This window comes from Lepidochelys kempii, chromosome 5, assembly GCF_965140265.1.
Source record: "Lepidochelys kempii isolate rLepKem1 chromosome 5, rLepKem1.hap2, whole genome shotgun sequence".
Lineage (NCBI taxonomy): Eukaryota > Metazoa > Chordata > Testudines > Cheloniidae > Lepidochelys > Lepidochelys kempii.
Window position 1 is genome coordinate 111,234,091 of NC_133260.1, and position 26,537 is coordinate 111,260,627.

Consider the following 26,537-nt stretch of genomic DNA (forward strand, 5'->3'; position numbering starts at 1 on the left):
GCCATGCGGGTACCCATAGCAGTGCCGTTTAACTTGAATTGTCCCCAAATGTGAAATAGTTGAGGGTGAGGACAAAGTCACAAAGTTCAGCCAGCAGGTTTGCCATGACATTATCGGGGATACTGTTCCTGACGGCTTGTTTCTTTGCCGAGGCATGAGCTACCTGGGCAGTGATCCTCTTCCACCTCCTTCATTCCTGGATCCAGGATATGAAAAGAACACAGGCCAATAATGGTTGCCTACATTTGATACAGGATGGGTACCTAGTACTGCCTGGATGATATATGGCCAATATTTGTCTCATTGAACACAGCTACTCTTCATAGCATTCATCAGATTTACTGTGTGATTTGTTCATCCCTGGTAGGAGTGGACAGTTGAACTTTCCCACCAGCAAGAGGACTTGCACGTTCATCACCCATGTCTGCATCAGAAGATATTAAACGCAGTGGAATGCAGTGGCTAAAAAATGCTCAGTATTTTAAGTTAGGAATGGACTAGCCTCCATTAAATAAGAGAACTAGAGATTACTGCACAGATGAAATCCATATAATTTTAAAAACTCTGCTAGTGTTAGTTTGTCCAAAGATCACTTTATTAAGTTACAGGGACAGCTTAGAAATGAGAATGGTTATTGTACCATTTATGTAAATGAATGCTATCAGTTTTGCTTTGAAAGTGAACACCTTGGACACAGCTGTGAGTTGATAGGAAATATGTTCCCAATTGGGAACATTTAAAAGCCAGAAGAAAGTCATCTGGTCCATTAAGCATGCTCTTAATTGTCATCACTTTATCTAGAAAAAATATCCAGTGTGATTCCTTTGTATCGTGCTGTAGCAGGTGATGGAGTCTGACAATCTGTCTTCTACCTGAATCAACAAAATATGTGGTTAAAGGAAAGCAACTCAGTTTGATGAAAATCAGTATTTTTGTTTGCAAAACACAGCCCTCATGGAGTTTTATAAATTGCAAATAATGCAGCAAATGCCCTTAAGTGAGGATGTTCTACATGCAAAGCACAACTTGTCTCTCTCTCTCAAAAAAAACAAAACACTTACCATTTTAAAAATCAAATACAGATCAGTTTTTCTGCTAGGAGTGCTGGTTTCAGGAAAAAAGAGAACCACAGCTTTTATTAAGAAACACCAGCAGTTGATGGTTCTGAAAAGAAATTGGTGATAAATTAAGTTAATCTCCATCAGGATTACTCTGCATCTGGGATTTAGGCAAATTGAATCAGAAGCCTGAATAGTGTCAGTGAATATCTATTTGACTGTAAACAGAATAATAGGCTCTGTGGATTTTAATGAATGAAGTGAATGGCTGAACTCCTACTGTTTAGTGATGGCATATGGTTAGTGATGCATACAGTACACCAGTATAATGTAAATGTCTTAATGGATAGAATCTTGATTAATAAAATTGAAGAATAAATAGAGAGCTTTTCCTTACTCAACATTTTCTATTATTTTTAAGCTGTAGAAAAAATGCATTTCACTTGGGTTTTTATCTCTATAACAGATAATATGGATGTAGATAAAACCTCTAGAATATTATTTAACATTTTTTGTCTCCAGCCTGCATGACAGTGTAGAAGAATTAGATTAAATGATCGATTCTATGTAACCAAATTGCAAGGTATAATATATTTCAGCACCTGCATGTGTAATCCTCCTGAGTAAATGTCTGCACATCTGATTCAGATAACGAATGTTGAATCTTATCTCATAGTGTTACAGAATTACAGTAATGCAACAATGTTGTCCAAGATTATAGAGCTGCTATAGTGAATATCTAAGGGAGTCTCCTTCCCTTGAGTCCTATGTGTAGTGGCTTTTGAACAGAAATCACAAAAGGACTTTTACAGTACATTTGGAACAAACCCATCAGAGAGTTTGACCAAACTGCAGATGACGTATCAAAAGCCAGTGGTGATAGTGTTACTGCTGCAATGGTGGACCAATGGCTATAGTTGGAGCAACTGTTCATCCTGCAGCAGGTGAACAAGTCAGAATTTGCAAACTCTGGTGACTGTGTTGCGGCGCCCATTCTGTCAGTGGTGTTCCTGTGAGAGGTATTCAGTGTTTGCAGGGGCATAATTGGTAGCTGTTTTGCTAGACACTGTTAGGGTTTGGCTTAAGGAAATATCAAAGCTGGGGAGAGTGGTTGTGTGTGATGAGTGCTGGAGATTGTACCTAAAGGTCTAAATTTGGAGGTAATATCATTGTGTCATCTATGGCAAGGAGTCCTTGTAGTGGCCCCTTTATGAACTGCTTTGCAGAATTATTTCAGTTGATTGGAACAGTTTAGTGATAATGGTAAAAAGATGCTCTTCAGCCTTTATATATGCTGTCTCTTGGGACCTTTTTCTTTGATGAGTTTAGACCGGGCTATCTCTGGTAAGCTGGTGGTACCCAGTTGTCTATAGAGTTCTTCCTGGATTCTGAAAGGGACAGAATTTGCTTGAGCACTATTTTAACAAAATTTTTGTTTTGTTAATGCATAAATGAAGATAAATCTTACCTGTCCACGAGTCATTCTGCTAATTGAGCCAGGAAAGAGATATGAGAAGAGTAACATTTCCATATTCTTCACAGTTCTTGGTGGGGAATTGCTTCAGAGGGCCACTACAATTCATATTCTGGGCACTATCCTTCACCATGGGTAAAATTAAGTGATCAGATGCTAGTCATGAAGAAGAAGGTTTTTACCATCTCATGAATATCACCAGACTTTGACCCCCTCTGGTATGTGAATCATGATGCATGCCTTTGACACCGGTCAGATTGTTGTGATAGGTTCCATATTAGTCTATTAAAACGATCAACCCTAAACCCTTATCTCTTGCCACTGTCTACTACTGTGAATGGTTTATTGGGGTGTCAGAGGGGATTCTGCTTATTCTCAATGTCACTCAGTGCATTGGGTGTGTATTGTTGATTTTAAGTTTAAAAGTGGCACTGTGGGATTCCATGTTTACTGAATGTCATTGATTCCAGATCGGGTATGCATAGTATACAAGTAAAGGAGTTTGGTTTTTTCCCTTGAATTGCCAACTCTGCAACGTCTACCCGGGATTGGATAGTCAAACTAAATTTTCCTTCTTAAGCATAATCTCCAGTAATAAATGTGCTGATGCCAAGTTATGCTCTCGGTGACATCTGTACAGCTTATTGCTGTTATGCAATTGATTTGCTTTGTAATGACATAACTGTGATGTAAAAAAAAAGGAATAGAATCCAACTCACTCTCCCACCTGTGTTTGCTCTATAGTGCCTAACAGGTTAAAATAAGAAGTAATGAAACCTCTTAATTTAATCACTAAAGTCAGCAGGTGTGACTCTGAATGCATACAGGGAGCAGATCTTTGGGGTAAGAAGGTTTTCTTAACCTGGTCATTCTTTTTAGACTAGAACTGTACTTTAAGACATTTAATAGGCTGGCTACTAAATATCTTTCTGAGATTCTTACACAATTTTTATCAGCTCATTCGCTTAGGTCTGAGAGTTATGGGGCTTTGGGAGCCTAAGTCTCAATAAGGCAGGAGAAATGCTGTTTAGATCTATCATTCCATACCCCCTGATTTGTGGAATGCTCCCCCTCCTGATGTGAGCAGCGGCAGAATTGGCCTCTTTTAAGTTAGGTTTGAATTTAGTTTGTTTTAGGTGCCTGTTGGCCCTCACACAGTGAGTTTGTTTTATATTTTTTATGTTTTGTTGATGTCTGTGCAGAGAGGCAGCATGGACTAGTGTATAGGTATAGGGCACTAGTCTGGGAGTCAAGAAACTTATGTTTACGTCTAGGTTGCTGACTTGCTGTATGATGTTGCTTCACCTCTGTGTTCCTCTATTTGGAACGTAAGCTCTTTAAGGCAGAGGCTGTATCTTATTATGTGTATGGGCCCCTGATCTTAGTAGGGTGCTTTGGGCACTACTATTTACAAATAGATAATCATAGTAATATTTCTATGCGACCTTTAAATGAACGTCATTATTCTAATACAGTTTACACATGTCTAAATTACAGGTAAACCTGGGCTAAATGAAGTGAGAATCAGCTCTAAAATCTATTATTGTGTTACTGTAAATTGTGCTTTACTGTATATAGGACATGAAGATGATGATTACAGCTTATTTCACATAAACAGCATTTTGAGGTCATTAATATATTTTACCACCAATATTCTGTCTGTCTGACCACACTTACTATGTGCATATAAATTCAGATATTGTTCTCTAGTGTAGAGTAAGCTAATGTTTCTTTCTTCTTGCTGGGTCACAAAACATGGGGGTTGTGTTGTAAGTTTGGTGGCAGGATGACAAAGAACTATGGAGTCTTCACTGATGTTACTTAGGAGCCTGAAAATGATCTGACCTGTAGCCTAATTCCTTGACCTTCTACTCCCTACTGTATATCAAGCACTAAAATGATTGTAAAGATTAAATAGCATCTGTTACCAAATACCCCTCTTGTCAAAAGGGGTCTGACCTCCTGTATTCTAGGGATGAGGTGTCCATTTGATACAAATGCAGTGGGAAAGGGCTGAGCCCACACATCTACTCTGAGTTAAATTACAAGAGATACCCTGACTATATTGAACTTTTAAACTCAAGATCCATGTAGTAGGGATAAAAAAGGAAACAGAAAAAACAAAGTAATTATCAACATTGGACAAGAAATCTGGCTGGGGATATAACAGAACATTAGCAGCAAAGCGGATAATCAGATAGGAGAGAAAGACAATTGAAGAAACTCCTATATACAATTCTTTACCTAGATTCAGGATAGACTATAACTAGCCAGTGTAAAGCCATTCCTACCTGTTTATTTAAATCTGGTTTGTCTTAGAAACAAGGTAACATTTTAAGTTGGTTACAATAAATGATTTAATTTGTATTAAACTAATTACTCACTGAACAATTTTTAGGAAACTCGGTACAGGGTATTTAGTGTCCTTGAACTGCTAATCTTGAAATTATTCAAAAATATTTTAAACTGCTTATTCCCTGTAATTTTCCTCACCTGTGACTGCTTGAGAGAAGTCACTTAGAGGGAAAGATAGTTAAAACGATGTACTTAGGGACCAAATTATGGCTTCATAACTTTTACTTCAACTACTGGGATCTTTTTACCTCTGTATTATGGAGGAATGATATGTAGGCAAACAAGGTTGGACGGAAAGTGGAAAAAAAATTGGGGAATAATAGTCTTTTTAAAAAACAGTCAACAAAAAAAGGCCTGATTCTCCTCTCAATTGCCCTAGTGTGAATCAGGAATAATTCCACTAAAGTCAGCACAGTTAGAGTAGTTTAAAACTGATTTGAGATCAGAACTGGCCAAAAATTCCATACACTGATAGACATACAATTTCTATTTTCTGTCACTACAGTCATTATTTTTCTTCTTTTTTCTGTTATAATATTAACTGACCTTTCAGGCTACATTTTTAAAATGCAAAAAGTTGAGATCTGTCCTCCAAAACACTGTGCATGAGTACCCCTGCATTTCTTTTGTGAAAGAATGTATAACAGGTTTTAGTCAGCCTGTTTATGTGAACAAGGAAGAAGGCTCGATGGTATAGTGATATACATGTGCTCTTAGTATTTAAATAGTATTTAAAACTATTTCTGGCAAGTATTTTTGGAGAGGCAGTTCGATCTATGGATAGGTGCCACTGCTCTGCCACTGCCTTGGTGTGTACCTCGGCTATCCGTCCCACCCTCTGCCTGTCTTGCCTATTTAGAATAGGTTGTAAGCTCTTTGGAGCAAGGACTGTCTCTGTGTTTTTTTTGCAGTACCTGATCTAAGCTGGGGCCTGTAGGTGCTACTATAATACAAATAATAATACATGATAATAGTAAAAAGATGCATTCGTTTTCTAGGTTTAACATTTTGTTCTGCAACATTCGGATCATCTTCCTCAGTGAAAACTTCCCTCATGCTTTTATTTTCACAGGAGCGAGTGGTCTTCCTGTTTCATGTAAGGTTTTCTATTCCATTTCTGGTATGTGTGGTGGGATACAAAGTTTTAGATGAAAAGGAGTACTTGTGGCACTTTAGAGACCAACTAATTTATTTGAGCATAAGCTTTTGTGAGCTACAGCTCACTTCATCGGATGCGTGCCACAAATAAGTGCTCTTGGGTTATAAATGCAAATCTAGAGGTAACCAAGGAATTTGCACTGAAATGAGAGAACCATCAATATGTATTTTAGAATTGTTTAAAGCTATTAGTAATGCCTTTCAATTTCATTACATTTTTAACTCTCTAGTAACTGTATATACATAAAGTTGAATGTTTTCTATCTATATGTCAATCATTTTATGTTCAGATTGCAAAGAAAGAAGGGAGAGAAACTTCAATGATTTTTTTATTGACAACTATATACTGTAATATCCATAAAAAGTGATGTGTCCAAGTTGTTACTATTCTGTGTTTCTGTTGTACACATGGGCCAAATCCTGCTAGGCTTTCAAGTATTTCCTTGGCATGTGTAAATGGGTTGTGTGCTGTAAGGCTATACAGGTGAAATGCTGCACAACCTTCTGGACTGTGCATGCTAGTTGTACTTTGGCTGATCATCCTGTTTATACAAAGCCTAAATGGAAGAAAATCTTCCCACCTCTGCAGTTGGGATTTGTGGAATAGGTTTGGAAAGTGAGGCGCACACGTAAATGATGGTTCCAGGAGGAGGATAGATGTGTCTCAGGATATCTGGGGGATATCTGCCCCAATAGAGGGCCTAAAATAGAGGGGGGAAATTGAGAGGTAAGGGGGGATTCCCCAGATTGCCATTTGAGGAGAAAACTTTGCCTCGGTAGGCTCCACACTTCTTCTTGGCTGCACGCTATTGAAGATCTGTCAGGCAGAAGGACATCTTTCTGTGCTGCTCATTCTCCTTTAAACCATCCGCATCCCCATCAGGCATCCATGTAAGGCCAACACTGATAGCACCTCCACTTCTGAGCAAGTAATACCACAAAGGACTAGGGAGAAGCCTTCACAGTTATGCCTGATCAGGAAACTCTCATACTCTCTATGGCTTAGCAGCTGCACAGACAAATTTCCACTGAATAAAACCTGTTGTGTATTAGCGTGAAATATACATTTATCATCAAAATAAGAAAAGAAGTGAAACCTCAGGAGTGGCAAGGCATCATCTTAACAGTGATGAGGCAAATATCCTAATCCTTATTCAGGACTCGTATTAAACTCCTCAAACTCCTATTGATACTAATGGGAGTACATTTTTGCCTGAGTAGAATTTATACTGCCTAGTAACCAGTAGGTACCGAGCACTTTATAAACAGACAATAAAACAAAATCCCTACCTGACTTAGCTCACAAACAGCAAGGGAAACAATACAATAGCAAAAAGGTGAGGATCATCATTGGATGACTTTCCTTAGCCCACCACCAGGGGAGAGGCTGTTCCAAGAGTCAAAGGGGTGGCTTGAAAAGAAGGTGAACATCCAGGAGTGGGAGGAGACATAGAAATTGCCATACTAGATCACAGCTGTGGTCCACAGTGACCAAACTCAGGTGATTCAGAAAACCTGTGGTGGGCCTTTATGGAGTAACCTGCCCAGGGAGAGAGTTGTTTCCTAATCCCCGTTATTTCAGAGGTTGGCTTATCTGTACTCTACATTACTGTTCCTTCCCAGAGCTCCTCCTGTCATGGCACAGCTATGTGTTGCCCCTCATGCAAGGCTGTAACCAGCCTGCATTTTAGAGTCTGTAAGCTTGTATAAAGTATTTATTTGTACAGGCCTTACATCAATTGAATTTACTGTATAGTATCTGAATACCTCAAAATATTAATTTATTTAACCTCACAACTTTCATTTGAGGAAATGTTAGGGAATGACTATCTTCCATTTCACAGAAAGAGAAACTGTGGAACAGAGAAGTTGCCTCATGACATTCATCATAGATAGAAAAGGTCTATTTCTATTTTACAGAAGGAGAAAACTGGGAAGTTCTTAAGACTCACCTTTTCAGAAATGGTCTTAAATTTGCATGCCCCAGTTTCTGGGTGCCCAGCTTTACAAACCTAGGGTCTGACTTTCCATTGAAGTTGACTAGAGCTGTGAGTACACAGCACTTTTGGAAATTAGGTCCTAGATGTCTAAAGTTAGGCATCTAGGTTCAAGAATTCAGCTTTGAAAATGTACCCCTTAGTGATTTGCCCAAGGTCACCCAGGATTACTGTGGCAGAGCTGGGAATAGAACTCTGAAGTCTTCTGTCCCAATCTTCTACCTTCATCACAGAACCATAGTGAACAAATACTATTCAAATGCACAAAACCTCTTTAATGTCATTAAGGTTTAAATGTTAGTCACCAGAAATAAGGTAATGCAAAGTCTGAGTTACAGCTGAAATATTAACAGGGCCATGTTGCACATCTTGAATGTTTTTATAGTATATATCTTTTATGACAAAAAGAATAAACTGTTAAAATACATATTTAAATAGTGGACTAGAAGACATTACGTGATTTGCAACATAGTTAAGATAGCACTGCTCTTGGAATCTTAACTTTTGCATTTTGTGACTCTGGTGATTTTTCTGGGCTGTGTTTTAGAAAGCAGGGGCTCATTTATGCATTCATTGCTTGCACAGTTGCATTCCCTACATTTGTGCATATAAATCAAGGACTCCACATGCAAGAGAGCCATGGGGTCATTTGTGTAAGAAATCATGGTAATTACATCCATAATTTTAGGCATTGAGGCCATCATCAAGTACCATTGCAATGGTCCAAGAACAACTCACGTCAATTGTAATGTTGGGTGTTTAGCAGATTGAACCCCACCCCACCCCAGCCCAATGAATGTGGGAAATCCATAGTATCTACTCCCCTACATGGGAATAATCTTTTCTGAATAGGGGGAGTTGGGAAGCTTTATTATTATCCAATCAGTGTTTTTGGTCATGGATTTACTCCTCAATGTGGACACTTTACCATATATGCCATTTTTCAAAGTTACACCATTTCCAAATAATCTCTGTGTAAAAATGTGTGGCCATTTTTAAAAATAGGAAATGTAATATTTTGATCCTTGTAGACCTCAAAAATGGCAAAAGATACGTTGCTCAAACTTTAAAAAAAAGTCACCTTTTGTAGAGACTAAGAATGGAACATTTCACGCAAAAAAAAAAAAGAATGTTTCAGAAAGTTAGGAAAATATGGAAACGATTTATAATGGAAATTAGTTTGTAATGATAACTGTAGGGGATGTTATTGTAATACACAGTTATAAGATGTATATAACTACATGTAGCTTATAGCTAATGTGACAATTCCTACTGCTTAAAAAGGATTGAAGGTTTAAACTATTGCATTATATATAGCTGGCCCAGTAGCAATTGCTACTGATGTGTTGTAGAGCCATTTTCAGGAATTAATCAGGGATTCCCACTCCAGTCATCTGGTAGAAGCTACGTATGTCCCACAGGAATAAATCTGACAGGAACATCTAAGCTGGGAAAATGACTTGAGCAAGAAAATATCCCTGAGATTTGAGACAAAGGAAAACAAAAAGAAAGAGCAAGTACTAGCATCACTAATACTAATAAAGGTGTTGCCATCAAACATGAATACTACATTAAAGCCACATCCTGCATTCACTTCAGCAGGTTTGTTGAAAGTGCTGTCTCTTTCAAAACATTTAAATTTTTAAAACACACAATGGGAAATGCTTGATTAGTTTGGAACCTCAGACCAGAGTAAATCTGAACCTTCAGTACAGTCTATATTGGACCTTTACTGAATTAAAGAACAGTGTTGATACTCAGTTCAACACACTTTTTCAACACAAACCAAACCCTGTTCGAAATTGGTTAGCTGTTTAAATCAGTTGGACAGTGGCTTCCTGTCTCAGTTCGGATATGTCAGCACTGCATCTGTGAAATGCATCTGCCCGAGCTGGGATCCACAGATTTTGTTTAGTGGGGCTCCCGCTAGCGTGCTAAAAATAGCCATGTAGTTGTGGCTCAGCTGGGGTTCGAGCTCTCAAGCCTGCAGGGATGGGGAAGCCTGAGAGCCTGAGCTGCAACATGAAAGCAATGCCTACACAGCTACTTTTCATTTGGCCAGTAGAGAATAGGGGCCCAGTTCCCTTATTTTCTTTTGAAAATCCCATGCTCTGACTTCCCCCCCCACCCCACCCCCAGCCAGCTGGCTGGTCAGCTCTAGAAATATTATGGAAATAAATTGTCTCAAGACATTATATTGAAAATACCACAGGAGCCAGAATCCTTTGGCTATTTTTGACATTGGACAGATTGGAATACCTGCTCTGCTTTCATGGTACCCACGTATGGCATCATGTAGGGTACAGGCACTACACATGTAGCTACATGCTGCAGTGAAAGCAGGCTGAGTCCACCCTTGTCACTGGGCTGTGCAGCTTCCAATGGCAGTGAAAGACTCTGACAGTGGGGAAAAGCTCTTGCAGTGGGGAAAGGCCAGAGCTGTTTCCCACTGCCTCCCCCTGCTGGAGTCTTTTCCCTGCTGCTGGAGCCTTTCGCTGCGGTGAGAAGAGGCTCCAACAGCAGGGAGGCAGCAGGCAACTAAAAGTAGAGATGTAAACATGGGAAGCACTGCTTGGACACGCAGAAAGCCATGTAGGGTATATACACTAGGGTTCAGGCGTGTAGGGCACTCTGTTCCACTCTCCTCGTCTAAGCCGTCCCTCACTGTCCACTGCTGTTTATACCCAGGCTAACTGGGCGTGCAGTGCCTGTACTCTACACACCACCGTGAGTGTAGATGTACCTTCAGCATCTGTGTTGGGGGGATGCAAGTTTATAATAAGGATAGTTTAACTGGTTGTAGCAAAATATTAAATTGTGAAAGTAACAGGAAGATAATGAATAGATCTTGGGATCAGAGAAATCCTGTTAAGATTTGTTTCAAATACATTAACAGTGTTTTGATTACACTGAAGGCTGAAGAGTACTTTACCCAAAATGCCAATAAACAAGCTTCATAATACTGCAATCAATTTTATCTGAAATGAAGGTATTCAGTGCTTGTTAGCTTTGAATATGGAAAGAATTTTCAGGAATTTATCAGCGGTTGGAGAAAGATAGTTTATTAAAAATAATCCTGGATATGATGATCAAAATAAAACCCTTATTCTCCAATCTTAAACTCACCCAGCATATTATTTGTTGACAATCGCAGTACTAATGTTTGGCTCCTGGTGCCGCTTGGGTACACTAGGTGGATCTTCTGACATTGAGCTACCGTTGTTCTCTCAACTCTCCCCAGCTGGCAATTTTTAAATACCACTCATCTTTCTCTGCATCTGACAAAGTGCATGTGTCACACTTAAAAAAATAAACCACTTGTGTTGTCAGCCTGGTGGCTTAGCGGTAGTGCTCTGGGCTGCTATGTCATTGAATCAGAGATGTTTAGAGATGGAAAAGACCTATTAGGTCATTGAGGCCATCTCCTGGTCACTGTAGGGTGTTTCCTACTATACATTTTCTTGTGTTTTGTCTTGTTTTATATATTCTAAGTGATGGGGCTCACACCATGTCCACATCCCTTGGGGAAAGCATTTCAGAAATTAATACTATCTATCTAGCTGTCAGGAAGCTTTCCCTGATAATCACTGCAAATTTTCCTTTTCTCAACTTTATCCCTGGATTCCTAACTAGTAACCCCCTTTATACCACCCTAAATAGCTCATCTTCTTTTTTGCCCCTTAGACTGAACGATCGTTACACTTTTAAAATCATAGCCCACTTAGTTATCTCTTAGCCATGGTCTGCTCTTCTCTGAATTTCCTTGAATTTGTCAACATCTTTCTGGTACATATTAATTGAATTCCAGGATGAGCACAGTAAAACCATGCTTGATTTGGTTTGGTTTATTTAATGCTATCTTCTCAAGACAAGGCATCCTACTCTAGCTTAAAACTAGTTCTAAATGTTCTCAAAAGCAGAAAAGGGAGGTTAGAGCTGAATCTTCACTGATGTCCTACGCTTTCAGGCTTGGGTTTGCAACTATTCTCTTATATAGCCTTCTTTGGGGACCTGATCCTCCTTCCACTTCAGTGGGAACAGGGTCAGGCCGCTTTTGTACATTCTGAGCTAATTGCTTTAAAGTATATACTAACAAAAAAGTGACTACCTGCTCAAACCAGCTTAGCAGAGACTCTAAGGCTAGAGTCCAGATGATCAGCCAGCTGTGTATAAACGACAAATCCAAGTTTATACCTTGACTATAAAAATGTGCGGGAAGGACATCAGGTACAGCCACCAGGTTGGTGGGGGGAGAGGGGTTCTACTCTTCACGTATATATGCTCCAAGTATGTGGCCACTAATTAGCGGACTGATGATTACTGCTTCTGGTCACTGGGGATTAGAGAAATGAACAAAGAAGGAAGGAATAATAAACACAATTTGAGTGATGTCATTGTGGTCACATGGTGGGAAGCATAGTGCCCACTTCTGGACAAAAAGACAACTTTCTGCTACTTGATGTGACAGCCTGCAAATCAGCCTGCCTAGTACCATTGCTTGAACACAGTGGGGCAAATCCAGTCCTGGTGTAACTCCATTGAGATCAGTTAAGTTACTCTAAAGATGACTTTGTCCCATTGAATCTGAAAAGGATTGAGAGTTAAACCAGTGGTATCTGTATCAGTCTCTTTGCTGGTTCTATGAATATGCTCTATGTTAAGGGGAGTGATGTCAGGTAATTTTTTTTTAGATACAGCTAACAAAAAAATGAAACGGAATGACCAGATTAGGCAAAATTTCGTTTGTTTTCCATATTGCATCTACTTCTTCATTTTTGTTTCAGACTTTACTATTTAAACAGTGACCAAAAATGACAAGGAATTCCTGACCCCAGGAGCTTACAACCTAAAGCTTATCTTTCACCACAGTTGCGCTTGCCCAAAACGTCAGTAGTGTATTTCTCTCTCTCATATGTTCTAGGCCTTAACCAGAGAGTTACAGCATAATGTACAGGAGATGAGAATGCGAATCAGACATGCTAAAAAATTACGAGAAGAGAAAGAATGGAACAGGTATCCTTCCAAAGAGTCTGTCCACCGAGCCCAGTCCTTGGCAGCATCTATCCTTAATATTTCAAAGACTGATCTAGCGGAGATGCTGGATACAGAAGATGAAGAGGTAAGGTATCTTAAGGACTATTTTAGGGTAAAGGGCATATCCTTAGCTGGTGTTAATTGGTGCAGTTCCATGTAAATCAATGGAGCTCCCACAGTTTTCATCAACTGAGGATGTGGCCCAACGTTTTAAAAATTTATTATTATAACTACTGCAGTAGCACCCACGCACTCCCACCCATGGATCAAGGCCTCACTGTATTAGACACTGTACAAAGAGATAACCTAAAGACAGTGCCTTCTGCAGAGAGCTCACAAGCTAAGATTTAGACAAAATGTCACAGTTGAATAAAGGACCATATAGAAGGGGCAAAGTTATAGTGGAGACCGTTGTAAATGCGTAAATTAAAAATAAATTTCCTGATTTGAACATGGGGATGCGGAGATTTTAATCATTTCAAAATCCTTAGTAATTTCCATTTTTCATGAGGAAATTTGATAATCTCACACATAACTTTCATTTTGAAGGTGGACTTCAGTATTAATGAAGCAATTTGTAATCTATTCTGTCATACCAAAATCAGTTTATTTGTGCATGTTTTCTCTAATTTTGCAAAAAGAAAAGGAGGACTTGTGGCACCTTAGAGACTAACCAATTTATTTGAGCATAAGCTTTCGTGAGCTACAGCTCACTTCAAAAGAAAAGGAGTACTTGTGGCACCTTAGAGACTAACCAATTTATTTGAGCATAAGCTTTCGTGAGCTACAGCTCACTTCTGAAGTGAGCTGTAGCTCACGAAAGCTTATGCTCAAATAAATTGGTTAGTCTCTAAGGTGCCACAAGTACTCCTTTTCTTTTTGCAAATACAGACTAACACGGCTGCTACTCTGAAACCTGTCTCTAATTTTCATAATTTCTACTAAACGGGTGTTTTCTAATAGGGAGCCTGTTGCTTTTCTTTCTTGAGCCTATCCTACAGTTATATGGCAGAATATTTGATTTGACCCCATCAAAATGCTCTGTGATAAATATTATGTTTTCTTAGTTGCTCAAGCTGAAATAAAGCTAGCTAGTGAGTAAAAAAGATGTAGACTGACTGTGTGTACATACAAATATAAAAAGTGTGTGTGCTGTTACTTGGAAAATGTTGACTAGTAGTGATAATACTTTCATATTGTCACAACAGATTATGACTAGTTCCATACTTTTAAAGCAATTACAGAGTGTGTGTGTGTGTGTGAGAGAGAGAGAGAGAGAGACTGCATACACACAAATACATTATAGTCTGATTTCTATCTCACTTAACACCAATTCTACACCTCTGCAGGTTTATTGATTTCAATGGAGTTGCTCCTTATTTACCTCAGTGTAACTGAGATCAGAATAAGGTCCTATTGTTTTGATACAATGTGTATTGTAAGTGTTTGTGTCTAATACACACACAAAGGAAATGTAAATGTACAATTGATATACTTGCACTGTTCATATACATACCATGCATGTTTTATTTTATTAATCTATGCACAGATCCGAAACTTCCAAAGTGACTTCCTCAATTGCACTTATAAAATTGGCACATGTATTCATTCACACACATACAAGTGTATTTCAAAGAAGAACTGGGCATGCAGTTATCCAGTTGCAGTTGCAAATATAGGTTGTGTAAATGCAATGGAAGCCCTCAAAGATTTTGAGGATCCTATTTAGACAGCCAGTTTTCAAAGTATTGTCCCCATTTACACATACAGTTACTCAACTGGTGTGCAAAAATGCAGTTATGGTTGTCTGTAACTATTCAGTATATTCTGCGACTATAATAGTAAGAAAATCCTATGTAATTCATATTTATTCTATTTTTAGGAAATAGAAAGGGCTAAAATGGAAGTTGAAAAAGATAAGGAATGGCTGTGTTACATACAGAAACTTCTTGAAGGACAGGTACTACATTTATTTATCCACTTAATGAATTAAAACTTACTAATCTAACTAATTATATATCTTTAATAGTAGTAATTCATGCAGTACAATGTTATTATTTTCTGATGTTTCTTTTCTACTTCTCTTTAACTGTGAGGTGTTACATGAGACAGAGAAGAAGTTAACACCATATTTGTGCTAGCTAACTTAACGGATGTAAATAATCTGGGGAAAACCAGCACAGATCTTCACAAATGTATTAATTAAATTATTGAGTCAGTCTGTATGCTTGGTAGAGTGAAAAGGATCCATTCTTTCATACCTCTTAGGAAAAAGAGATTTTTTATTATGTGCCTTTAAAGTCAGTAGTTGATATGGACACCTGAGGAGTTCATGGGTTTCAGTGACCTTTTACTATGGACCTGTTTCCAGTCAATTCATGTTTTCCTCACAGCCAGACAGCTGTTTATTACCGTGTCTTCCCGCATTCTCTACAATATTTTCTACTGAGACCTCGAGCAGCTTGTTAGTGGGAAGTAAATATTGATTTGGCATCCTGTCAATGCAGAAAGAATGAAAAAATTTCCACCAGAGGCCCCTCAAACATTTTCCTATCGACATTTTCTGTGCAGAGTAGAAGGCTGCATAGAGGATGACAAGGCTGAGACTAGTTGAAATCCCTGAGGGGTCCTCTGAGACTGCCACTGTGACCTGTTTGATACTTTTTCTTCTCTTTCAAGTCTTTTTTTTTAATACACACACAGTCTGCTGGGATGCTCCCCCTCTTGTAAGTGATCAAGGGCAGTTTATTGGCAGGTGAGAGCCCTGCTTTTCTAGTCGTAGTCAGTTGTTGTTTGGACATCACCGACAACATCCACTGGATCTTGAAACTTTTTCATTATATTTTAGTTACTTTCTGAATCGTGATTACGTGTATCTAATATCTGAAATAAAATGACATTTGATTTATAAATTTAAACGTGTATGCAGTAGGGTGAGTGCCTAAGCTGTATACTTCATTTCTAATAAGAAAGTAGATAATTAAAAATATTTTGAGAGCCATTTCAGAGGCTAGTCATTTCTAAATAGCAAATAATAATTAAAGAAAATAAAAAAATATTTCAGTGTCAAGATTAAATCCCATAATCAGCTATTAAAATGGTGATTTTTTTTCTTCATTCATTATCAGAAGATACTACCACTAAGGCTGCTTAATTGCTGCCGCCGAGGAGAATGAAATACACATTGAATTGCATTGGCCTGGCCACAAGCAGTGCAGCTTCATTTAAACAGTTCTAGTGCTATATGCAAAACAGAAACACAAATGTAGTCCCTACATTTCCTTTAGATTTGAGAAATGTTAAACCTAAACTTTAGTAAGTCGTAGGAATAAATGATGTGCTCAGTTCATACTGGGGATAGTTTAGAAACCTGCAGAATAAGAATCATGCTCTATATTCTTTCTTAATTCAGATGTAATTTTTTCCTTCGCACCTGGCAGATCATAAAAGTAAACTAAATAAGAGATTTAGGGCCATATCATCCTCTCCGCCACCACAAGCAGACAGTATGAAAACCTAGTGCATCAAGGATGAGGATTGTGGTTTTTTTGTGACAAAGTACCTCTTTCTGTTTAGGCTCCAAGGGCACTGGGAACTTCAGCTAGGGAAGGAGGGAGGGCTGCTTGCTTTCAGCAGGATCACTTTCCTCATCTCTAACTCCTGGGAATTTAGTGAGTAAGTTAATGGTGATTCGATCATCATGAACTTACCTGCATCTCCCCTCTGTGCTGTGAGGCATCCCTGCTCCCTTTCCCTGGCAGGGATTGTAGGGACATGGGAGACACCTGGCAGCCCAACTGTCATAGAAAAAGTTTTGGCAAGAGCCTGGAGGATACCAGGGGATGGACTGGTTTTGGAGTCAAGATCTGCTTCTTCTTCTGTGTGGGGGATTAAATCATGCCTCCTACAGATGGACGTGAAGAAAACTATGAATGGAAATCCTGGAGTTTCCTGACCCTACCTGAGAGTAGCCCATGGAGAAGGATATGCCCTTTACAATTTTCAAGTCAGGTCTTGTGCATTGGTGGATACTGTGTTTCCTTTTAATACATGTTTCTAAAAATTCTGACCTGAAATGCTCAATTTAAAAGTGGAAAAAATGGGAACTTTTTGTCAAGACTCTAATCAGAATAAAATGTAGACTTTGCACAGTGAGATACATTTATATTCTGTGTACACATACACACCTGTGATATGGCATCTCAGGCTTACTTTCTGCACTTATTGTGAGAAAATGTCCTGCAGAAAATTGCATCAGATCACTGCAGTTTGATATAGTGTCTTTTTGTGCCATTGAGCCAGGACTCTGGAACATAATTGCCCAGCAGTATTGATTTAATTGCCTAGGTTTATTTGTGGACTCCTAATTATTGACTGGAGGTAAATTTAATGGAGAAACCTTTATGAACACTGGGAAACTGCTGCTGTTGCTGTTATACATAATGAACTGCATCATATCCCTCTAGATCATTTTTCAAGCTAATTTTATTCCACTGTGACAGTACGATAACATTTAAAATGTCATAGACATTTTATTTTTATTACTGACATATGCTGTTTTACTGCTGCATTAGAAATTTTGGGGGAGACTGGGGGAAGCACTAGTTGCTTTTAATGTCATTTTATAGATTCCCCTAGAGTGTAATCATAAACGACTATAGCACACCTCTGTTTTACACTTATCTACACTCCTATTTTCTGTACGGTTATGACCTGAAAAGGTTTGTATTTATGCTGGCTTTAGGAAAGTATTACTGTTGCTATGATTAATATGTACATTATAGTGGTGCCCAGAGGCCCCAGTCAGAATCGAGGCCTCACTGTACTAGCCATTGTACGAACACATGTGAAGAACTGCCCCGTACAAACTAAATGGAGAAATTTCCTTTTCAAAATATTATTCAAATAAAAATGGTATTATCTAAGGAAATAACTGAGTTGGGAATTCTGCTGTGATATTTATAAGCACACATTGTCTAAAGCTACATTTTGACTGGCGAATGAGGTCTTTTTGATGATCTTTATATTCATGCATCAACTCGCAGTGCCTGGAACCTCATCACTGAAAAATTAAAAACAAACACCCTAAAAACCCCACCCCTTGTACGTAAAACAGAATGGGGTGAAAGTTAATGGGTTTCTACGACACAAGGGGGTGCTGTATGTGTATGTGCATCATAGGAGGTACACGCCCCTGCCTGGAGACTTCTGAGAGGCTATGCATAGCTAGTGGGTCATGAGAAAGGCAGAGCTGGGGAATCCACCAGGGCACACAACTTCCAGTCCTTTCCTAATGGGGAGTAGGGCACATAACAACCAGTGTAGGCCATTCTAGCCATTAGGCATGTCTACAGCTCCAGTGGGGGATGGAAGAAAGATTCTTTACCCACTTCTTTCCTCATGTCCCTAGTGCCTATGCTAGGCGCAGGGTACTAGATTTGTCTCTCATGTCCATTTTTAAAAAAACAGGTTTTGAAAACCTCATTTATCCAGATTAATATCTGGCCTTCATTTCAGTTAGTTAAGTTTTCCTGTACCACACAAAGATTTCATTCATCTTGATGGACAGTAGTAATATTACCTCTGGACAATCAATTAATAATTTTGTATATGAGGAAAGCACACTGGCCTCGTTCCAAATCAGTCCTTCAAATAGAGTTGCCAACTTTCTTCTCACACAAAACTGAACACTCTTGTCCCACCCCGCCCCTCCTCTAAGGCTCCTCCCCTGCCCCACTCCCCGCTCACTCCACCCCCCTTCCTCCATCGCTTGCTCTCCCCACCCTCACTCACTCATTCATTTTCACTGGGCTGGCTCAGGGTGTTGGGGTGTGGGAGGGGGTGACAGCTCCAGCTGGGAGTATGGGCTATGGGGTGGGGCCAGGGATGAGGGGTTTGGGCTGCAGGAGGGGGCTCCAGGATGGGGGATGGGGCCGAGCAGTTCGGAGTATGGGATGGGGCTCTGGGCTGAGTCAGGGGTTTGGGATATAGGAAGGGGTGAGGGCTCCAGCTGGGGGTGTGGGCTCCAGGGTGGGGCCAGAAATGAGGAGTACAGGGTGCAGGAGGGGGCTCTGGGCTGGGGCTGAGGGGTTCAGAGTACAGGAGGGCTCTGGGCTGGGGCAGGACATTCAGGTGCAGGGGAGGTGAGGGCTCTGGGATGGGGCTGGGGATGAGGGGTTTGGGGTGCAGGAGGGTGCTCCAGGCTGGGACTGAGGGGTTCGGAGGACAGGAGCGGGATCAGGGAGTTGGGACATTGTGTGGGAGGGGCTGGGAATGAGGGGGTTGGGGCACAAGAGGAGGTCAGGGGTGCAGATTCTGGGTGGTGCTTACCTCAAGCAGCTCCTGAAGCAGTGGAATATCTCCCCTCCAGTTCCTACACGGAGCTGCAGCCAGGCGGCTCTGTGTACTGCCCCATCCGCAGGTGCTGCCCCCGCAGCTCCCATTTGGCTGTGGTTCCTGGCCAATGGGAGCTGCAGAGCCGGCGCTTGGAGCAGGTGTAGCATGCGGAGCCCCCTGGCTGCCCCTATGTGTAGGAGCCGGAGGGGAGACATGCTACTGCTTCCGGGAGCTGCACGGAGCCATAGCAGGTAGGGCACCTGCCTTAGCCCCACTGCACCACTGACCAGACTTTTAACGGCCCGCTCAGCACTGCTGACCGGAGCCTCTAGGGTCCCTTTTCGACCGGGCGTTCCGGTCAAAAACCAGACACCTGCAACCCTACCTTCAAACCTCCAAGAGAGATTTTTAACAAGGTACAAGTAGTCTGCCAAAATCTTTCACGCCTTGGAGCCTGTTACAAGGTTGGCTTAACTGGTCCTTTGTCAGGTACACAGTTGTGCCTCAGTTCCCCTTCCTCCATGTGTGCCTCTGGGGTAATCATGCCCAATGCAACAAGAGCTCCATAATAAAATGTACCCTCCTTGGGGCGTCTTTATTAATGTACAAATTGTATTCCAACGGTTGTAACACACTGGAAAACTCCCTGTCCACACTTTGTCCCCAGCTTTCCACAGATCTCTCAATAGGGTCTATGGATAATCCTTCCCCTTTGTGTCAGGACTTGCAACTGTCCAGCCACCCTTCTCCACAACCCACTCAGCAGGGCATGCAGATAGTCCTTGGCTCTCTCATGGGCTTCTGACCACAGACCCACTCAGTTCTCATCTGAGAATGTAGCCCAACAGCCATAGGTGGCCCCCTTCAGATTTCCCAGTGGGGTCAACTGCCTGCCTTCCCATGCTATCTTTCTAGCAACAGAGCCTGTCTTTTATTTTCTCTCTCTACCCCAGCAGGCCTTGCTGCCAACATAGTCATGTGATCAGTCATACGAAACTCCCCCACCCCATGCTACCACTGTCACCATCCACCTTCCTGTTTTAACACGGAGATACAGCTTCAAGAATCCTGTCCTTAAAAAAGCTAAGTCTCTATAACAGACATGATGGTCTGCATCTAGAACCAGTACTTTGTGTTATATAACTTTTAACATCCTTGCTGGGCCATCAAGCCTAACATCTATGTTTGCGTTGTCCTTGCAGTAATATAATAGGAACTCTGTTCTCTAGGTTGGTGGTTTGGAATACTATAAATGCATGATTTTGTGGGATGAGCAGTAACAACAATGCACTGCATTGCATGAAATGGGCTGAATAAAGGGAGCAGTTGGATTCATCAGCAAATGTTCCAACCTGTGCCAATAGTGGACAACAGATATACAGATGGGAATTTATTAGTCTCGTGAGTCTTCGCAAATCAGTATAGCCAAGGAACAGTAATAGAGTGATGAATTTTCAGATTACTACCTGACTGAGTTTTTACAACTAATTCATTTATGTTGAAATGAAAAAAAAACACTCAAGTTTAGCCTCTGCTGAAATTAGCTTCAGATGCAATTTCAGCCTGCTCCTCTCAAGTTTCATTTCCGTTGAATTTACAGTTTACCTACATCAAGATGAAGCTGCTCAGAAGTGAAAAATAAATAAATAAAAGCTTTTACTGAAATACTCGCCGCTATGGGCAGATTAAATGTATTTGTAATCACTGTTGTGTGCACTCCAAAGATATTAGCAAAGAATTAAACAACTTAATTTTTGTATTAATTTGTAAATCACTGTCAAGCAGAATAACACAGTCTGTGGGGTAGATGTTTTCGGTAGTTGACACACTGTGAACTGGGATGTCTCTCCTCATTAGAATAATAATAATAACAACAACACCTTGCATTTATACCTTTTTCCATCTAAGGATCTCAAAGCACTTGCAAAACACAAATTTCTAAAGCTTCCTAACACCCAATGGGGCAGATAAATATTATTATCCCCATTATTACAGACAGGGAATCTGAAAGACAGGGATTAGCTTGCCCAAGGTCATAGTGAATCTGTCAGGGAGCTGAGAATAGAACCTAGCACTCCTTGACTCTTAGGCTTCTGCTTTAACTATTAGACCATGCTCCCTCCCAGTGCACTATGTCCCCAAGGTGACTAGCTATCTTGTTAACATCTGCACAAAATGTTCCCACTTCATCTTTATAGGTGTTCCTATTAAAAGAGTGAAAAGTTGAAAACTTAGGCAATATGGTAAGTCTTAAAACATGTAAAGCTAGGCTGCTGTTGCTCTCTCCGATTGTCTGAATTTATACTACTCTATTAAATTTTACTTCCCTTCAGTGCTATTATAAATTACAGTTGATGGTGTCTAGTATTATTATTACCAGTTACCTTTCAGAAAACTGGTTGTGGCCCAGATTATTGGGAGCCACTTGAATGAAACCACATTCAGTACTAAAATACATAACCGTCAGCTGTACTGAACACGTCTGCACAGCTTAGGTATAGACATGGTGCTAACTAAATTCGCACAGCCCTGCCCCAGGCTATGGGCAGGTTTAAAATCTGGGATGGATTCTTTTGATTGGATTTTCATCAACTGTTCTGAAATCCTGAACAGGAATGCAAATATCTCAGTGTATTTACAAAGCCATCTATAAAAATAAATCTGACAGGCTTCTATTGAAGTTGAAGACTGCAGAGATCCAGTGCAGGGCGTGTGTCCATAAAGAGAATCAGATAAAAACAAAAATACTTCTCCCAAACTGACAAATGTAAGAGAATGCCACAATATTCAATCTTCTGCTGCTCTTGATTTAAGTGAATAATTTAGTTAGAAAGACTTCTTTAAAGATCACTTTATGACTACAGCTGCAAAAATAGTGAACAGCAACTACATTATAGAATGATAGGAACCTGAAAAAGCAGTGAGATAATACATTCATTTAAAGCAGTTCGTTAGGAAAAAATATAAAATGAATAAAAAATGAATGTGGTCAAGCTAGGGGAAGAAGAACTTATGCAAGAGTTTGAAGTCATGATAGACTGCTCTTGGAGAAATATATGTCGACAACGAAGAGCAGTTACAGAGTGGGCACCATGCTATGGTCAATAATTTTCCAGCAGAGTAGAAGGTAACTCTAACAGGATGGCCTGCCTCTTTAAGTGCCTGGGGCCAGCCAGCACTGTTTGATTATCAGACCCTGCTGGGAAGGGGTCAAGTGATCCCTATAATGGGCTGAGAGAAAGCTCAGTTGGGATGGAGTTGCAGGAGGGTGATGGGTTCCTGAAGCAGGGAGATTGAAGGGAAGGGTTGTTTTCTGTTCAGTTTTGGGAAGGAGAAGTGGGAAAGCCTCTGGGAGCTGTAGCCCCTGGTGGAGGAACTGCTTGGTTGAGATGTTTTGCCTAAGTTTTGTGCCTGAAAAATAAAACGGTGCCCTGGAAAAAGGGCCTGAAGTACTCTGGACATGACATGACATGAGTCCTTCCTGGGCTGGGGAGACAGGCCCGCAGTTTACAGCATCTCCAAAGGATTTGAGCTGAGATTATGCCATTGTAATACCAATACTGTGATCAATGCTGTGCTACCATGCTGTGATCAATGGTTTGATCCTCACACAGCAGTGCAGTAGTTCCTGAAGCTCTCAAAAGAGCAGGTGTGCTTGACTAGCTCAGCAATCCCACAGACCTAGGGGCTGAGCACTGGAGGTCATGTCCAGCCAGCTAGTGCTAGCCCTGTGCATAAACCGTTCTCACTCAAGAGGAGGAATACACAGCACGCCATGGCAGCCTGCCCTGTAAATGCAGTGACTGTTGAGCATGACGTAGTACTTGGCCTCACCACTCCACTCCACTCCCCGGTTCATGCACAGCCTCCATGGGTAAGGTCAAGATTTTACCCTCGATCGTTTTATACAGATCATTTCTTGTAACATTTTAATTATAAAAAATGTAAATAAAAATAGCCCTACCATTGTTCAGGTTGTTCAACAATGTTCTTACTCTCGCTTTTGGCCTCTTTTGTAGTTTGTGCCTTTTCCATAGGGAAATGTGCAATAACTATATCTGACATAAATAATATCAATGCAGATTAGTCTTTAAAGCCCAGCAGACATGATGGGAAGAGAGGAGGATATAGAAATGAAAAAAGAAATTCAGAACAGAGGTAATGTACTTGCAAACAATAGGCAGGGAGTCTGGAATTGTGAAAACACTGGGATGGTTATCTTGAGTTGAGTCCTAAACACCAGAGAGAACTGATTTCTCCACTCAACAACTAAAACGTAAACCCATTTTACATTTATATCCATTGGTGTGATTATTTGGCTTGATTCACCCCTGATTGCATGATTGGGGGAAATTATCTTGCCCTCTTCTGGTACTGGCTGCAAATGCTGTTCTTCCATTAGGATTCACCTCCCTGTGAAAGGACACCAATTAAAGTGCTTTAACCCAAGGCTTCTTTCAGGAGGGGCAGCTTTACGTTGTTCCTGGGACATCTTCTGCTAGCAGAGGCTTTCCAGAAGATGTACTGAAGCAGTACAATGTCTGAGCCTCCCACCCCACCTGTACTGCTCACTTTTTGGGGCAATGGGTAACTGAGTGGAGTTGATGTTACCTTGTGCCACCTCCTGGTGGACTTTCCACCCCCCTGCACTCAAACGCCTGGATTACGCTGGCAGCAGAATCTATCCAGGGCTGAATCTACACCATTTTGTACAGTATGATATACACTGAAAACATCCAAACTACATGCAACAATATCTAGTATACGTTAAGTCTTAAAGACATAATAGAGGACAATACACCAGTTGTTTTCCTTTAAAAATCTGGGTTTGAAAGTAGATACCAGAGTGTATTTCTGTAAAATATGTAAACTCAGCTTTTTGTAAAATTCCCATTATGTTTAGAGTAACAGACTTCTCTGCAACACCCTGATCAATGGAGATTTTTTTCTGCATTTATTCACAAAAGTTTCACTATACTACTCTTAAGACATTTAGCAGCAGCACAGGGAGCTGTATTGATGGTTCTGTCTCACTCTCTAGAGCATAGTGAACAGATAGTACTCCTTCTATTTATATGTGCCCTAGAGATGACTGTAACCTCATATTGATCAGCTGATTGAAGATAAATGACAGAGCTGCTAGTATTGTAGATTACATCATTAACATGGTCAGTAAACCATGAATTGTTCAATAAGGCGTTTATCTTTTTTCATTTTACTCTGCTCTTTTATCATTTTTATGATAAAAGAACAAAGTTACACACACTAACCAGGCAGATTAGTTTTAAAAGATCAGATGTGTGCAAGTGGGTGCTAGTTGTCAGAAATAAGTGAAATGTAATGGTTTAAGGATATTTAGCATATATTTTTCAGCTGAAGGAAATATGGAGTTCAGTAACCATTTTTCTTATGTTTCTTTTTCAGTTTCCTTTCGCTTCATATTTAATGGATGCAGTACTGGAAAAACTAAATGAGAAGAAGAAACTGGTAGAAGAGTATAGTTCTCTTATGAAGCAAACCATATGATACTGCTGCGAACTACGTTTGGAAAGGGTTTTATACAGAGTGACTGGGAAATGTTTTGTGCTCCTCACATCTTTCCCTTTCATATAGAAAATTATCAGTAGTCAAGTTCAATATAGAAGGAAGAAGACTCTGTGAACTAATTAATTGTTGAACAAGTGGAATTAATTACATTCCCATTTGAAGAGGAAAAGTGTAGATTTGATTGTTGAACACTAAAATTGCCACAAATCAATGCAAACTTAAAAAGGATTTTCCTTCAGGTACATTAGTAAAGAAAGCCAGTGCAAGCCTTGAGGAGATGAGATGTCACGGATGTGAACAGTAAACCATAAGAACTGTACAAATCAGTGAGAGCACTGTGTATGCATAAAACGGCCAAGACACTGGGGGATGTATCATTCAAAACACTTTAGCTGAGATGGAGTTTTGTGTCCAAATCCATTGAATTACAATGGGATTTGGACATCTTGCTCCTTCTGAGTCCTTTGCAAATCCCAGCCTTTGTTATGTACTCTGTATGAAATGGTATGCAGTCCTTGAATGGGTTTGTTTTATGTTAAGAACATGAAATAATAAAATGGAAAAGTATGCAGTAGCCTCAGAGACCATTAGGCGAGCTGTAGTTTTGTTTTCTAATTAGGAGTGTGTTGAGAGTCCAGTGTATTTAATTTAAGAAATAGTTCACCAAAATAAAAATGATTTCCAGTGTTTTTTAATGAGAAGCCTCTGAAGTGTTCTGTGTGTAGAATGTTGCTCATATACTGTAAACACACACACACACACACAAAACTATTGCCTAGGTTCTGATCACAGCTCTTCCTGCTGCTGTACCCCACATGTGTTGCATGGTGAGTCAGGAGAGCAGCTCTGTAGCTGAGCTATGTTCAATGAGTTGGTTTTAGCCTAGTTCTTAGGGGACAGACGTTCATATTGCAAAACCCCCAAACCACAAGTCTCTAATCAACACCCTTGCTGTCAGACTCAAGGACTGAATGGACATGGAGACTGTACTACCCTCCTCTCTAGAGGAGTACTAGTTGAGGCACATTGTTGAGGCGGTGCAGAGAATTTGCAGTGCAGTTGTCTGTGTTACATCTGTCTGTGGTGTGATACAGCATGGCCAGAGGGCAGCAGGAGAGTGTTAGAAGGGAGCCTTATTCCCTGTAGAGAGAAGAAAGTTTGCTATAAATTAATTAAACCACCTGAAGCCAGTCACATGATAAAAAACCCCTGCTTCAAACAGACAAGAGGAGGAGTTGAAGCAAAGTGGATTGGTGTTGGAGCAGAGAGCAGTTTGGAGGGAAGCAGAGGAGAGTTTGGAGAAGTGCTGCGGTGGGCTAAGAAGACCAAGACCCTAGGTAAAGGGACACCTGGTTTGTGCAGAAAGAGGGCAGGAAGCCCCACAAGCTGAAGGGCAGGAGAGGGAAGTAGCCCAGGGGAAGGAACCTCTAGTTCTAGTGGTTTACTGCTATCCCTAGGGCCCCTGGGCTGGGACCCACTAGGACACTAGTGGGGCAGTTAATACCCCAGTTCAGGGGCAAGAAACGGTGCCCTGAACCCTGACCCCCAAGAAGAGTAAGCGTGAGACCCATCGGAGTA

At 40.4% G+C, this 26,537-nt stretch overlaps 1 protein-coding gene across 5 annotated transcripts in view; it reads left to right on the top strand.

Annotated features, from left to right (window-relative positions):
• CNTLN (centlein) overlaps positions 1–25,639 on the top strand; it is a 284,446-nt gene extending 258,807 nt beyond the window's left edge. For all 5 annotated transcript variants that reach the window (XM_073345467.1, XM_073345462.1, XM_073345464.1 and 2 more), the window contains 3 exons: positions 12,964–13,161; positions 14,959–15,036; positions 24,837–25,639. In XM_073345467.1, coding sequence (XP_073201568.1) covers positions 12,964–13,161; positions 14,959–15,036; positions 24,837–24,938 — 378 coding nt within the window. In that variant the 3' untranslated portion in view covers positions 24,939–25,639. The remainder of the gene's footprint in view (positions 1–12,963; positions 13,162–14,958; positions 15,037–24,836) is intronic.
• The last annotated feature ends 898 nt before the right edge of the window (positions 25,640–26,537 follow it).